Source organism: Chamaea fasciata, unplaced genomic scaffold, assembly GCF_029207755.1.
Source record: "Chamaea fasciata isolate MVZ Bird 193981 ecotype frontalis unplaced genomic scaffold, bChaFas1.0.hap1 SCAF_5, whole genome shotgun sequence".
NCBI lineage: Eukaryota > Metazoa > Chordata > Aves > Passeriformes > Sylviidae > Chamaea > Chamaea fasciata.
This window is the reverse complement of record NW_027094090.1, coordinates 48272780-48286365: the sequence shown is the minus strand read 5'-3', so window position 1 is coordinate 48286365 and position 13586 is coordinate 48272780. Positions and strand designations below refer to the sequence as shown.

Genomic DNA, 13586 nt, shown 5'->3' with positions numbered 1-13586 from the left:
CTCTTCTTGGCCTCAGTGGATGTGTCATGCCTCTTTCCACGTGCCAAACCCATGATCTCGGCCCCTTTCACTTCCAGATTAATTCCCTGTCTTATTACACAAACAAGGCTGGCACAGGGTTCAGGGTGACTAAACCTCATTTTTCAAAATGCCACATAGCAGTGGAGAACAAGAAGCCATGAGCCTCCTGAGGGATGCTGGTGGGTTGTGAGATGTGGCCCATCCACATCTGTAGCACTGCAGCTTTGTCCTGGACCAGCTCACAGGATACCTATCTCTCTTCACCCCACTGCTTCCACTTAGCAGCTCTTTTGTCCTCATCACCTCTTAGTGCTTCAAGCATCAAGTCACCTTCTCTGCCATTTCTGCTCTCTGTAACACCTTCCTAAGAATCTGATCAGGCCTGGTGAACCCTGGCACTCTGCTTTAGGGCTGTTTCAGATTTGCTGTAGCAGTGCCATCATGAGCAGAGGTAGTGCATATTTTCTCCTACCTTGTCCCTGCTGCATGGGTTCCAAAACTGAAATGTGCACCCATGAAGATCTTTCTTAAGGATGGGCAGCTTTATGTTTTAAAACTGTATCCCGTGTCATGCAGTACATATGAGAAGATAGGCAGCACAGGATGACTGTGTCCAAAGTGCAAATGTAGTTTGAGGCTGTCTTCGTCTGACTCAGATGCCCTTTCTAGAATTCTTAGACTTGTAGAAGGAATCACTCAATTTTGGCCTAAAAAAAGGAAATATTTTCTTTCCTGCATATGGTATGTTTAAAAAAAATGATTCTGAATTGGCTTTTACACTGTTTACATATGGCATCCAAATAATTTCACGCTGTCTCTTGATGTGAGACTTTGAGTAATCAATGGGGATCTTGGCACTGGAGTGGAATTTGGCAGCTGCCTTCAGGAGCCAGTGCAGACTCTGTTTACCTGCTCTGTGTTTTCCCTTCAAGGAAATGATGCAGGGAATGAGCAGGTACTGAGAGAGGTGCATGAGAGAGTCTGGGAAATGGGAAAGTCCTTCCACCCTCAGAAATTAAAATTCTCGTTGTTTTCTAAAATTTGAAATTCATTGTATCAATCTGTCAACGCACAAAATGCTGAATTGATTAAAGTTGAATAGAAAACCTCAAATTAATAACATCAAATAATGAGAAGTGCCAAGGATGTGCTTTTTCAAACCATCCAAGTGAAGTTAAATGCGTGTTTCTCATGGTTATTAATGGATCGGAGGTATTTAAATCCCTAGCTTTTGGAAATTGCGGTCTTTAATATCCTCATGTTATTAATGTGTTGTTGATTCCTGCTTGGAAATGAAAACTGGAAGTGGAGAATTAAGAAAGGAAGGAAGGGATCGTCCAATGGATTTTCAAAGGGCTTCAGGTCTATTTAAGAGGCAAACACAATGTTGTCTGTGTAGCATTCTGCTGCCTGTTTAAACTGAGTCTTGCACTTCAGGAGGCAAAGCGGCTTTCAACCATGCTGAAATCCTGTGGAGGGATGCAGCAGCATGTCCCTTGATTTGGATGGTCTCGCTCTGAGCCGAGATTCGGTTCTGAGGTGGGGCAGACAACAGTTGGAAGTGGGAAATGGCGTATGCCTCATAAGCTTTGAAATGCCTTGTTTCAAGCGGAGCATACACATGCATGGAGTGACAGCTGTGGCAGCTGAACCCTCCAGGTGGTGAGGATATTTCAGTCTCTGGCAGAGAGGACCTGTCTCAACCCTCTAAACTTCTCTAAGCGGGATGCTGGGGGAAGGGTGAGATCCTGGCAGGGGAATAGTGCCTCTAGCCTGGCTCCACAAGCCAGGCTTGCAGAGAGGGGTGGCTGTGCCAAGCCTCTCTGCTCTGGCATTTAGAAGTTGGCACTGGGCAATGCCAGACTGACCTGCTGTCTCTCTTAATGGCTTTTGTGTGTGTGACACTGAGTCCTGCAGCTCTGCATGTGTGTGCCTGTCTGGGTAAGCAGGTCAGACCCACTCCTTTGCTCCCTCACCCAGCCATTTCCTTCGTTATCCTTCGCTCATCCTGATGGGGACTTGAATTATGAGGAGCAATAAACACAGCTGAACTTTTGCTGCAGCAGAGGCAAGTCTCAAGGGGTGATCAGATCACCACCTACTAGCATTTTCACGGTGGAAACGGTGAGTTGAGAGGGAGAAATGGTTTAGGCTGAATGAAGGCGGTATTATTAAAGTTACAGGATAGCTAAGCAAAGGGAAAATTTAGGCTGAGTTTAGGGATATGTTTCAAAATGTGAGCCATCTCCTAGCAGTGGTAATCTTATTGTTTGAGTTGTTTCAGAGCAGGTAGTGTGCTAAAGCAGGTGCTGCAGACAGTAATCCTGAAGTGACTGGGGGAAGGGTAAGACTATTAAGCAAAGGATTTTAACTTTTGATTTCTATGAATCATTTGGTGTTGGTCTCAACAGAAGGTTGCAGGCTGTGGCTGTATAAGCTATCACCTGTGATATGTAAAATATGTGGGTGGGAGGAAGTGGGAAGGGCACTGGAAACTTACCCTTGGGCAAGCTTAAAATAATGAGACATAGTTGTTCATCTGTTGGGAATGATATGGGTCTAATTGATGATCAAAGTGTTTTTTGTACTGCCTTAAGTGCAGGGAGAGAATTGGTCTTCTCCGTTGGATGGGGTAGGGAAGGGGAAGCACTTTTACACCTTACTCTTGCATACACCTGTTGGATAGACAGAGGCAAACTAGCCTCTGATGTATCTGGCACTGCCCAAGTCAGGGAGGAGTTTGTACCTGGTTTAATAAAGAAAGAACAGCTCTGAAGAAAATAAATAGAGAATAGAAGTAAACATATGTGCTATTTTCCACCCAGTGTCTGTGGAAAGAGTGCTAACAGTGAGGTAATGAGGGAGCTCCAAGGGCTTTGAAGGCTTTGGCTGGTGGTGTGTGATGCATCCCCCAAAAGAACAAGGCTGACTTGGGAGAAATAAGGGAAAATTGGAAACATTTTTAAATGTTAGATAGAAATGGATCTGCAGGATGTTACAGGCATGGACAGAGGTACGTATTGGAGAGGGAGTGATTGTGAGGAATAGAAAGAAGACCTGTTCAAAAGACCTTGGAGGAATGTTTCTGCCACTGTCATAGGAGCATTTTTAGCTCAGAATGATAATATAAGTGATGTCCAAAGCCAGTTAAAACAAACAAAACCATATCAGTTTTCATCTGAAGCTACTGAAAGGCCCTTGGAGGGCTGTTTACTCAGGGTCACCATAATAAACCCAGTTAGTCCAGGTGCTGGACTGTTGCATTCACCACTATGGATGGCACTTTCCATTGTCTCTAGTCTTTGCCATCTTTTTGCTCTGAATGTATGTCGCTGTAGGACATGAAAGACTCTAAATATTTCAGAAGGCCAAAAGTATAGAAAAAGAAGGCTTTTATTGTTTAATTCTTACTACCTTTTATAAGGTGTTCCGATACAAACTTAACATGATTGGTGAATAGGAACGACACCTCTCTAATGCCATTGGTTAACTAGAGAAACAGCAAAACACTAGCTGGACAAAGATTGTTTTGAGAAAGGATAGTTGTTTACTAAGATTGTTTTGAGAAAAAGCTTTTTTGAGAAATTTTTCCTTGGGAAAAGTTCCCAGCTGCTTAGCAGGCGAAAATTCTCTCAGGCCCACAAATATATAGAGATTTTCCTGCAGTATCATTCATTCTGAAGTGTGCAGGTGCTTTCAAGACACATCTATTGTGCCCCAGATCCATCCTCCTCTTCTTTGTGTCTGTTGACAAAATTCCTGGAACAACAGGGCTGTGAGCCAGAAAAAGATTTATGGGCACTTATGTCACCTACATGGTAAGCAGTAATATGGGAAATAGCAGTGTGAGAGTTGTCAATATACAAATAGCCTGGGATGAAGGTGAGGTAGGATAATAGTTACAGCAGTGAAGATTAATGCCTCTTCAGAGATATGCAATATACAGCATGTCTACACTGCAGAGTAACCATGTGAATGGGAGGATGTCCTAAGCCAAAACTGGATCGTCAAAAATCCGAGAGATGGAGAAACTTAGGTGTAAATTGTGGTGTGATTTATAGCTTTAAACCACAGGTCTTTGGAGTAACAGTTGATAGGTTCCAGTCTGTCCTGCCTTTTTTTTTTTTTTTTTTTTTTTTTTTTTTCTCCTTGCAAGTGTCTTGTTACCTCCTTCAGTTTGCCCATAATGCAGGTAGTAGACAAAAAGATCAAAATGTCACCAGTCTTCTGTGATTGGTAAATACAGAAATAGTGTTTTTCTTTGATCTGGACATACTTGTATTTCCTTGTGTGACAGCCCAGTAGTCATCTAGTGCAATGCTGACTTCCCTACAGCTTCTTCTAGTGCACTTGTTCTCTGGTGATGTGTTGGATACTAGCCCCGAAGCACCTTTGAGGTTTGTAAAGTATTTCACAGGTGAGATGGATTTCTTTCTACCTCCAACTAGATCCTGAAACATATGGATTGCTTTTGGGTTCATTGTCTGATACTTCTCAAACTGTCAGAGGAATGAAGGCAGTGTGAATTAAGATGCAGTCAAAGGTGAGCAAATGTCAAAGAGTAATGCTGATGTCTCACACTGGGTCTGGCAGGACATCTGTCTTTAGGTAGTAAGGGGACTGAGGGTGGTGATAGTGGTGAGGCCTGGAATTGAGCTAGTGATGAGAGTAGGGCTGGGAATTAGCATTGCAGTTGGTACAGATACAAGATTAGCTGTTGAATTTGGATTCTGTGACTTGAAGTCTATGCAATGCTTAGAGCATCAGAGCTCTCAGAGAGCAGAGCCCAAAGAACATTTGGATAGGAACTTCAGTGTGGCCCTCCAATGAAGCATAGGAGAGAGAGACTGGAGGCAGGCTTTTCATTCTCCCAATATGGAGCCAATATCCCTGTAAAGTTCCCTTTGATGGTGGCTAGGGGCATTGTACAACCTCCTGTCCCAAGCACTGTCTTCCTCTTAGGAAAGCTGCCTTCCAGACAGCTTTTTGTCTAGAACTGCAGTATTACATGACTTCCTTTCCTCTTGCTGTCTTGAGCTTGGAGGCTGGGTTTGGGGAGCCTGCAGATACCCTTCCTAGAGGGTATTGTGCAAGGCTACCTAGAAGACACAACTGCAGCAGGAGGAGGTAGCAGTGTCAGCACACAACAGAACTACCCCCAAAAACCTCTGACCAGCCCTTGTTCTGCCTCAGTTTCTTTACCTGACCTGAAGATGGCCTGGCTTTGCTGTACACTGCTGGAGTAGTAGTCTGTTTACAGTTAGCCTGGTTGAATGCACAGTGACCTATTTATGTACTTTCTGTATTTTGAAATATCATCCAGAAATATCTCTTAATGCTGAGCTGTATTTTGCCTGTGTAGCCTAATAATTTTCTATTAATGCTTATCTTAGGTCTGATCCACATAAAAGTGCAGTGTCAAGTAAGGTTCTCATGATATTTTTAAGCAATCTAACCTTTGGTTCTGGCTAAATTCCAATTGGAATAATTACTGTCTGACTACCTACATCCCTCTTGCATTTTCAGTTGGAGACATTAACTTTCACTTCCCATTTTGAAAGTGATTATGTAACATTGCTCTGCAGTAAGTACACATTGCATTCCTCTACCATGGTGGATATATTTTATTGGTAAGTAAAATAAGATTATAGAGGTGTAATGATTTTACTGGCATATTTATACCTAACTATAGATATGTCTGTAAAACCACTTCATCTGTTAGCCTTACCATATATTATTTTCTAGGGATTCAGAGACAATATGATAGTGTGTAGTAATGTCTAAAGGATTTTTTTACCAGTCTGGAGTTTGGGATTTACTAAAGTGTTTTGGAGTGTCATAATCACAGAAAATACTTCAAACACTGTGTTGTCCCACACCACCTCTAAAGGAAAATCCTGATCATGTAAAATACTTGGTAATAAAATATACTTGCATGTTTTTATAATCACTCTTGACTGGTGAAATTATACTGTAAAATTATTAAAATTCCTTGAAACAACAAAGGGTAAATGCCCTGTTTTACAGCTGTAGCCTTGTCAGGTACTTATGAATTTCTTAGTGTGAGAATTTCTCCATCCCCCTCTTTCAATGGAAACATTAACACACTTACAAGGAGGTCTGTGTGCTCCCTCCAGTACTTTCTTGACTGAATACCTTGAATGTTTACACTTGAGCACTGTAGAAATTATGGACAAAACTTGTTGCTCTGTATGCAGAAACATATTTTCACAATAGTTCTGGGGTCCCCTTAATCTGATAAGTCTGTGGTGGTTCACACCTGCCTTGTCTCTACTAGCACACATTCAAAAGGGACCTGCAGTGAGCCAGACCAGAGGAGGAAATTGAGGTGAGATTGGTGTTGGTGTTGTCTGTCCCTTTCTCTAACAACCAGCACATACATGTGAGCATATGTGTGAAGAGTGGCTACTGATGTGAATACAAGTCAGCCCCAAGGAGGGAAGGGATTGTAACACCATGAGCATCCCTGATTTAGTTTTTGAGCAGCTCACCCCTAAGCTGCCTTGTGGGAGCTGAATGGTGAAAACCACACTCAGCCCTGGGTTGGGTGTGATTTACTGATGTTCTTCTGCCTTATCACATCCCCAACTCCCATCCTATGAGGGAGCCCAGCTATTCCCTTAGAAGAACCTTGCTGTCTGGCACACTGCCTGCCCACAGAGCACCTGAAAGACATCGTGAGCATGACAGATGTGTTATGTGTGAGTGAGAGATGGAGAGAGAGATGTCTTGGCTGGTACAACACAGGCTACCTAAGCATTGCTCTGCCTGATCCAGAGAGGGCTTATGGCTGAGGATCCAAACTGTAGATGGCAGGTTGGCTACTGAGCCACAGACAACATCCTCTTTGAATTAGCTTCCTCCTAGCCCTGGCTGCTCCCTCCATATTTGGCCAAAGCCTGAGGATCTGGAACTGTGCAGATAACTTCATCTTGTGTTGAATAGAAAAATCTGCCTGAGTGGGGCACAGACACCCAACAGATTGGCACCTATGTGCTCTTCAGGATCTGGGCTATTTTCTCCTGCTTGGAGGTAGATGCTAGGGATTTATTAGCTTTGATGCAGGTGAAGAGTAAGGAATGAGTTTCTTGGCTGCCATTTTTCCCACTGGGTGAAGCATGTGCTTGGATGTGAAGGCTGACAGCTGTCATGACTGCCTGTATAGCTCTTGCTCGAACTGTATCAGAGTCCTGGGTTGGAAGGCCCTGTAAATTATTCCTGGTGGGAAAGGGGCTGGGAAAAATCTACACTCTCCTCCCTGGGCATCACAACTAGCCATTGCCTAAACAAGCATAATATACTGTATGAGTTGATGCAGAGGGACCACAGGAGACATATTTTAAGAGAACAAATATAGCATTTAAGTGAGTGAGCAAGAGGGTGAAAGACAGAGACCATATAGAGCACATTAAAGTTAATAAAGCATTGCAGAAATGGGGACTGCATTTCACTGTGAAGGAATCTAATTTAGTGACTTGTAATTGGAGGGTAACAGTCATTCTGGAATGAAGTTAACTGTTCATTTTGCCAAACTCTCTAAGTCTCTTGGTTCTCCTTGTGAGCATCTCTCAGAAAATGAATCCTTGAGAGTTTAGAATCGATTGGTGCTTCACACCCGCAGTCACTTTCAGCTTCTTAAGTGGATTTGGTTTCTCTGGTGCATATTTATTATCTGTTTTATTATCTGCTTATTTATCTGGTAATCTCAATGCAGGATACAGCCTCTCTACTTAGCATGTCAATGAGAGAGCAGGTGTTGAGCCTGTTCTTCTGGGCAGGGCAAGATGGAGCCTTTTGGGCTTTTCCCTGTGGGTGGCTGGTGTCAGCTAGGGTTGTTTTTGGACTTCCTTTTTCGACAAAGTTTTGCCAGCATTTTCCCTGCTGCTGCAGCTTTCTGTCAATTTGATGGGGGCATGTGTAGCAGTGAACAATATGGAAGGGTTCCATTCTTGGACACCCAAGACCAGAGGTGTAGCACAAAGAAGTACAGGACTGGTGTGTTTATTTCAAGTGTACCTGGTTGCTGAAGAACAGAATTATGGGAATGAGTAGCTGAGCAGGACCTGTTGTGTGGAAGGAGCGTCTTCTTAAGTTTGAAATGCCTGAAATTTCCTTGGGACATCAGTGTGGCCTTAGGTGGGCACACCAACAGGTCTTGTAGGCAGATGGAGGGACACTGCTCTGTTGTCTCTGATGAAAAATGCTGTGGAAATGTGAACTATTAAAGTGTGACTGAATAAAGAAAGAGTGAGGAACAGTCCCACAGGGAACTGTCCCACTCAGGCAGGGGATAGAGAGATGACCTCATCAGGTTTTTTCATTTCTACTGTTGTGATTACAAAATAAAGTGGACATGTTCAGGGAGAAGATTGATGTAACATGCCCGGTTCTAGTAGCTGAGGGTGAACCATTGTAAGCTCTGTGGGCATTTCTACTTCTGTGCAAACACAGCTGTCATATAGAGCTGGAGGATCCTGATCCGGTTTTGGCCATGACCACTGAGAAATTTTGAATTCCTGGCTTTAAAAAAAAATAAAATAGAGTCCTGCATTGGTGAAAAGCATACGGCTGACTGTACTATACACTGGAGCTGTATGTGTCCTGGTGGTGTATGCAATCGATACACACATACATATACAACCAATGACCTTGCTCATTTGTCCTCACTTTCCTCTGGAGGGACTGTGCTGAGAAAGTAAAAGGGAGTCCTTATCTGCCTGATCTTTTCAGTCTCCCTGCCTATATCTCCAGCACAAGTCCAAACTGATCACAAGCACCAGTCATTCCTTTGTGTTGAGGGTGAGCACTCAAACATGGGCTTGACATAAGTGATTAATTTCACAAAGAGAGCTGATCAGCTGTCAAAGGACAATTCTCTATCCCTTTTGACTTGGGTGTAAGAATGACGTGGAACCTGAGAGATGACATGATCCCATCTTCTGCTGACAGTTGTTCTCTTCAGTGATGCCAGGCTCTGAAGTAGGGGCTGGACTGATCTGACCCCCCAACTTCAACAGTGCCCTGAATGTAGCCAAAGGGCTAAGCATCAGACTAGAAGGATTGTTGGGAGGAGAGCTAGTGGCTGAGCAAGATCAATGGATCTACCTTGAAGGCTGAGTGTGTGATTGACTTGTCAATTAATCACTTTGTTTTATTTCCCCCCTTTTTTCTTCCTTGCTCAGGGAGTGTAAGAGCTGAAGATGAGGCCCAGGGTGGAGTGCTACTCTCCAAGGTTTTGGCTGGTGCTGGCAGTCCTTGCAACAACAGGGAGCGGGGCCCATGCCCAGAAAAGCCACCCGAGCATTGGCATCGCAGTCATCCTGGTGGGGACCTCAGACGAAGTGGCCATCAAAGATGCCCACGAGAAAGATGACTTCCACCACCTCTCAGTGGTGCCTCGGGTGGAGCTGGTGGCCATGAATGAGACAGATCCCAAAAGCATCATCACCCGCATCTGTGACCTCATGTCCGATCGGAAGATTCAAGGGGTGGTATTTGCTGATGATACAGACCAGGAAGCCATTGCCCAGATCCTGGACTTCATCTCTGCCCAGACCCTCACTCCCATCCTGGGAATCCATGGAGGCTCCTCTATGATCATGGCAGATAAGGTAAATTTAAATGAGCTTCCTTCTATTGCAGACCTGTGGATCCAAACTTAAAACAAAGTGAAGTATCTTATTCTGTGATCCTCAGGTGGTGTCTCACGGGGCCGAAGGCTTGGGGGATTAGACAGCTTCAGATTCAAAGATAGATCAAAAGAGCTAACTGTGTGTAGCACTACTGCGAAAGAGCCTATTAATCATGTGGAATTACCTGCAACAGAGAAAAACTGAGGAGGGAAAGAAGCAGGTAGAAGAGACCCACAAAAGAATCAGCCCTTTTCTTCTTCCTTAAGAAGGGTAAAGAGCCCCTGAAATTGTAATTTTTATAAAGGTTTTATTTTTGCATGTGTTTTACTTTAGAAGAGCCAGGGATCATAGCCTGGGTTTTTTTCCTGCATGTAGCTGGAGGACATTGTGGTATTTTCAGGGATGCTTAATACAGCTCTAACATCTTAATTGGAATATAATTGAATCTTTAATAAAGCCATCCTCTCTATACAGTGTTCATTAGGTCCTGAAGTTAAATAGGTGATAGCTAAAGTGACTAACCAGTCTGAACCAGTCCAGCTAAATCCTTCTTTTTTCACTGCACGACTTTATTCCTTCATGTCACAGACATTTAATTGTTTTCGAGGCCCTAGCCAGTCTTCTGAAGGATTACTACACAAACAAGCCATCTTGCTACTGCTTTGGAACAGGGCAAGAGGCAGAGAGGTAGTAGCATCTTTGGCAATGTAATAACTCTTAGTAGAGCCTCCATGGGGTGCAGGTGGACCTGATACAAGTCTTCCACCTTTCAGGAACAGGACATGCAGCAATTCACACCTGAATGTGCATTTGACCAGAGTGTGGCTAACAGTGGCCTCGGGGCTACTGTTGGCCAGTGGGAAGATGTGAGAGGAGCTGACTGTCCCTTTTCCTGCAGGCTTGAAGCCAGACAGTCAAGTCCAAGGCTTTTATTGAGAAGACCCTCTTGACCATTCTTTGTGCATCCCAAAGAAGTAAATAGGGACACAAGCTGACAGTCTTTTTCTTTTACAGATGGCTCTTAAATGAGTCTGAGACATTTAACTAGGCAGAATCAGGCCTAATTGAATGAAGGGTAAGAACTGACCAGGCCACTATGGCAGCTTTTCCTCAGAAAGAGATCTAGTGAGATGAGAAATCCAGGTACATTCTGTTTTATTTACCCTGCAGGTAAATAATCTAGTGCAGGCTATTGAAGGTGCTAACAAATTATTTTCTTACTCTTTGACCAACTGTTCAGATGCCAAATAACACACAGTTAGTATGCAGTGTTATTTTCTTGTATCGGCCTTTAAAATGAAATTGTCACTGAATAATCACAGGCCTTTTTTCTATCACTCCTTGATTAGTTGCACATGTGCTGAAGTTGCACTGCTCCATTCCACTCATGGTGAAACTTTTCTGCCTTGGAGGCCAGGCAGGCAGCAATGCTGCATCTTAATGCTCTCCTGCCTGCTGCATTGCATGGCCTATGTCTGGCCAAAAATGGGTTGGAAGCAGTGCTCAAGTGCTGCATTTCACACATTTTATATCTTTGAACAAATGTAAGAGTTACTGACAGAAGACCTCCTAAGCACTGGGAAAAGTCCTTGTGACTTAGAACATGGCAGGCCAAATTCTGATTTCAGATTGCTGTGGTGTAAATCCAGCTCAACCCCATTGTCTTTGGCAGAATTACATCAGAATTATGCTGCTGTAATTCAAAGAAAAATTTGGCCTATTGAATTTTGAAAAGATTTTTCTTTCTGCCTGTCCCTAGTCTCTCCTTGGGAAGGCAGCATCTCCTGCCACTGCCCTGTGTATTCAACTGGCTTGCTTCTAAAGAGTGTTCTGGCAGGCAGGCAGCCCACAGGGAGCTCAGGAGCTCAAAGGTGGAAGCCTTATGAATGGATGGAGACTTCTGTTTTACCAACTTTTTTTTTTTTTTTTTTTTCTGGTAGTTTTGCAGACAGGAGGTTTGCAGGTTATGTACAAAGATCTGCAGTTTTAAGAAAGGCCAAGGTTTCTTTGAAAAATAATTTGAAAAGGATGACCTTTACAACTTCTGATCCACAAGTGTGTAATCTTTAATGGATAATATTTATTTGATGAATTGAATTAAAATATGGTAGAGAGTAAATACACTGAGATTCTACTAAAAATACTGAAGTTAGCCTGATAAGTCCTTAAGCAATTTACTTTCCATAGAGGGCCTTGACAGAGGCTTTGCTTTTAGGGATTCTTAGTCATGTTCTTTGCAGATAAGTTGTATGGCTGAGGTTTGATCCTGCAAGCATGGATTGCTTCTTTCAGCATCCCCTCAACGCCCACAGCAGTCAGCTGTGATTGAACTTGCTCAGCATTTCACAGGTTCAGATCTGCACTTACAGCTTCGTTATGCTCCCCGTGTGTTTGTGATCAGTAGTGCCAATGCAAACCTAAGGAATACTAGAACCCACTAATGCCTTGGTGTGACAGATAAGCCCCTCTTTGCTGGAGTTTAATGCAAAAAATCTCCCCAGTCAAACCACCTTTCCTGGAGTAGCATGTGAAATGCTGCTTCACCTTCAGTGAGGATTTAGTAAGTGTTCTGTTAGGAAATGTGGGTCATGTGTAAAAAGGGCTTTGTAATGTACCATGCAACTGGTAATTTGAGACACAAAAGGGCAGGCAGAAAGAAAAAAAATAGGATTTCAAGCCCAAATTTTCTTTTGTCCTGTATATAAAGACAGAAATATTGTATAACGTGCACTATAAGCCAGCTTTATCTCAGTTAATATTCATCCAGAAGTTTGCTACTCACCAGCTGGAGGTCTAGGCGTCAGTGGTAATGGAGGCACCACCTGAGGACAATTCACCCCACCCAATTCAGGGTGCAGTGAAATGCTCATGGGACAGTCCTGTCTCTCCCTGCTGATTACTGAAGAAAGCTGTACCTCAACGTGTTCATGATGTCTCAAGTTAAATGCCATGAATCCTGCCCTAGATGTGACATAGCAGGTGGAGGTATGTTGCTGAAAGTGTAGCATCTGTTTTTCCTGATTTTGTTCAAACTCAAATTCTTTAATATTTTATTTGATTAGATTTTGTAAATAATGTTTATATAGTTTGTTTTACCCTTTTTCCTCTGAAAAATAAGTACACAGCAATTTACATGTTTTTGCTGTTTTTAATCCTTGGTGCTCGTGTCTCTAATTCCACCTGCTTACCTGTTACAGAGTGTTACATTTAATTTCTGACTAATCTTGCATAAGAAGAATGTGACCAGATGATCTGTATGCACACTGTGATCTGGGTTTAGTTCCAGGAAAATGGTAAGCAGAGACATGTGATGTGCCTCACTCGAGCTCTGGAGAGGCCACTTTGCCGAGTGAGAATTCTGTCACAGCCGGTTCAGTCCCTTGCGTTTGATAAGCATGCCAGCAGTGACTCCAAATGGAGTGAAGTGCAGCAGTCCTTTTGTTGGGAATGGGTGGCCTGGGAGTGATGTCTAAGGGGGTCCAACAGACCTCATATTAGTTCCTCTCACAGGAGCAAGGCTGTAGCTCTGGGACAGGGTAGAAGAGTGCTCATACTGTTTCAGCCCTGTAAGAAAGCACCTTATTTTGGTGCTGATTCCTTGAAAAGGACTAGGGCAATAGCATCATCTCACCAGGACCTGTGATTGGAAAGGAAAGAACACTGATCACTGGTGATCTGTGTTTAATCCAAAATAGATAAGATGGAGAGGAGAGAAATGTGCACTACCACCAGTGTTAGGTTTCTGTGGTCCAAAAACTTTGCTTGTGGAAGCTTGCTGGTTCCTTCAGTTTGCCTGATGTTGCTGCAATGACCTGACTTTGAACGGCTTCCTGTTTCCTGATTTTAAGCATTAGTTTGTATTGTCTAGAGGACTGCAATGCACTTTTGACCAGAGAGCATATATGTTGTCCT

General features: G+C 43.3%; 1 protein-coding gene across 9 annotated transcripts in view; it reads left to right on the top strand.

Annotated features, from left to right (window-relative positions):
• The window catches only part of GRIN2B (glutamate ionotropic receptor NMDA type subunit 2B), a 216179-nt gene that overhangs the window by 35111 nt on the left and 167482 nt on the right, over positions 1-13586 (top strand). For all 9 annotated transcript variants that reach the window (XM_066183544.1, XM_066183540.1, XM_066183538.1 and 6 more), the window contains one exon: positions 9225-9653. In XM_066183544.1, the coding sequence (XP_066039641.1) occupies positions 9243-9653 (411 nt within the window). In that variant the 5' untranslated portion in view covers positions 9225-9242. The remainder of the gene's footprint in view (positions 1-9224; positions 9654-13586) is intronic.